At 31.2% G+C, this 2821-nt stretch overlaps 1 protein-coding gene across 1 annotated transcript; it reads left to right on the top strand.

The window, feature by feature from the left end:
* The first annotated feature begins 911 nt into the window (after positions 1-911).
* On the top strand, positions 912-2560 carry LOC142529436 (E3 ubiquitin-protein ligase RSL1-like). Its single transcript, XM_075634978.1, has 2 exons — positions 912-1864; positions 2343-2560. The coding sequence occupies exons 1-2, from the start codon at positions 1059-1061 to the stop codon at positions 2407-2409; spliced, it is 873 nt and encodes a 290-aa protein (XP_075491093.1). The 5' UTR covers positions 912-1058; the 3' UTR covers positions 2410-2560.
* Positions 2561-2821: the final 261 nt, after the last annotated feature.

The following is a 2821-nucleotide window of genomic DNA, read 5'->3' as shown; positions in this document are numbered from 1 at the left end:
TGTTTCTCTTAATTTTCGAATTTCAGGCACAAAACCTTGTAAAATTTAAAATTATATTTATTAAAAATATTAACATCGTTTATCTAAACACATATATAAGAATTATTATAATAAATTAAATATATTAGAATTTTATAAAGTTACATTTATTGCATATAATTTCACATAATTATTCCCTATTTTTTGTCAAATAATTATTTTATTTATTTTTGTTAGACATATTGTCAAAAAATTTGGATATATTTTTTATACAAAAATTTATTTAAAATGAATTAAATTATTTTAAGTTTGATTTTTTATTAATATTGAAAATTATTGTTACGAGGTTTTTAAAAATATTAGCTAATTAAATAAACATGTTGAATTGATTTGAATAATTGAAGTTTAATTATAATAAATTTAATATTGACTTATTTATTTTTTCGTAAATTAATTCCATAAGTAAAAAATATTCATATTGATAAATGAAATATCTTAAATAAATAAAAGTTATTTGCATTCAACCGTTAGTTCAATGGAATTTAAAAAAAAAATGGAATCATAAATTACAAAATCTGTATGTTATATGAAAGTTTTAACAAATGTCAATAAAAGTCATGGAAAATAAATCGACAAGATTATGTGAAAATCTTTAGAAACATATGATATTTTGTAACAATAAATAGAAATATATCAACTCCACCTAATTATGTTATTTAAAAAAATCAACAAATATTTACAACAAAAACACCCTTCATCCAGATGAAGTTTTCTTTCACATATAAATTTTTACAAATTTATATATCAGTAGATAAGATAAATCCGTATATAATTAAAAAAATTTAATTATCATCCTATCCTATGAACGTTATTTAAGATAAGATTTGACATCTTGATAAATCTTTCCAACGAAGAATCCGAATTCACATGGAAGTCAAGCGACACTTGAAAGAAAAAAAACGAACTGTACGAGGAATACTCTACAAATCCCCTAATCAACTAAAATCTACATAATTACCCTTCAGAATTAAACCACCGCCGGCGCCGGGGTCCGGGGAGGAGAACTTATTCAGAAAAAAATGTCTGAATTGATGGAAGAGCCCTCCATTTCTCTCTTCTGCGATGATTCTTATCTCTGCTTGCTCTCCAACAGCAGCAGCGAAGAATCTGCTGACAATGGAACTCTAATGTCGGATGAGAAATTTGCAGAAGAACTTCAGTTCCAAGAAACTTTAATGGCTTCAATCATCACCTCCAACACCCCCGAAGGAGATTCACCACCAAAAGAATCAAAAGAAGCCGGGGAATCTTCCAAATCTTTCTGCGAAATATGCGCCGAAAGAAGAGAGAACGATCAAATGTTCCCCATCCAGAACTGCAGCCACAGCTGCTGCATCACGTGTATCACCAGATACATCGCCGCAAACATCACTAAAATGGGCAATGTCCGCCGAGAAAACTCCACCGTGCTAACGTGCCCGGTCGGATTACATTGCGAAGGGGTTCTTGAAATCGATGCATGCAGGGAAATTGTGCCTAATTACCTGATTTCTGCTTGGGATTATGCCATCTGCGAATCCATGATCGATGATTCCCAGAAATTCTACTGCCCATACAAAGATTGCTCCTATTTGATGGTAAATGATAGCGGAGATTTGATACGGGAGGCGGAATGCCTCTCCTGCAGGAGATTGTTGTGCGTGCAGTGCAACGCGCCGTGGCATTCCGGAGTCGGATGCGAAGAGTTTAATGGTATGGATGCGAGCGAAAGAGGGAGGGAGGATTTACTGATGCATCAGCTTGCTAAAGAGAAGAAATGGCAGAGGTGCCCTACATGCAAGTTCTTTGTGGAGAAAACTGAAGGATGCTTGCATATGATTTGCAGGTAGAACAACCATTTATCTTGAATTTTTCCTATCGATCATACATTAATACTATTATATAAGTTAATGTAAACGATGAAATTTTGATGAATATAGGCAATTTATGTGTTTTTACGGTATTTGATATGTATGCTGACGATTGAACATTAAATGATTATTTTCGAGCAGAACTATAATAAGAATATAGTTGTATCACATTCCTTGTTTAATAGTTCGATCTATTTATATCTTAGTATTGGTAAAAATTTGTGTGGGACGGTCTCACGGGTCGTATTGTGTGACACGGATATCTTATTTGGGTCATCCATGAAAAAATATAACTTTTTATGTTAAGAGTATTACTTTTAATTGTGAATATCGGTAGGGTTGACCCGTCTCACAGATAAAGATTTGTGAGATCGTCTCACAAAAGACCTACTCCCTGTTATCATAGGGATGCATTTATAGGTTTATTTCATTAATCTTTAATTTCTGAAACAGGTGTGGATTTGAATTTTGCTATGCATGTGGAGGAACTTGGACTTCGACTCATGGTGCTTGCAGATGACAACCCTCCAAGAATTTAGACATTTATTTATTATCATATCGTTGGGGTTTTGATCTTTATTTTATTTGGTTCTTTAATGCAATATATCATGATGTTTTACGATGATATATCAATAATTTTGTGTGGAACAACGGCATTATCCGACAAATACTTCAAAAAAAAAAAATGATTGCTATTTTCCTCGATAGTAACTTTTTTTATGAAGTCGTTTTATATTAATTTTATGTATGAACCTCGCACATTTTTATATTTCTAGAAATATAAATCATATATATATATCTGTTATATTATTAAAAATAGAGACAAAAAATGGGTGTTATGGTGAAATTTATTAATTCAAATTGTTCAAGTCTTTCATTTATTTTTGCCATTATGGTATAAGTATCATTTAAATATAATAATTTCAAATTGC

This window comes from Primulina tabacum, chromosome 16 (assembly GCF_025594145.1).
Source record: "Primulina tabacum isolate GXHZ01 chromosome 16, ASM2559414v2, whole genome shotgun sequence".
Classification (NCBI taxonomy): Eukaryota; Viridiplantae; Streptophyta; class Magnoliopsida; order Lamiales; family Gesneriaceae; genus Primulina; species Primulina tabacum.
This window is presented reverse-complemented; position numbering and strand designations above follow the sequence as displayed.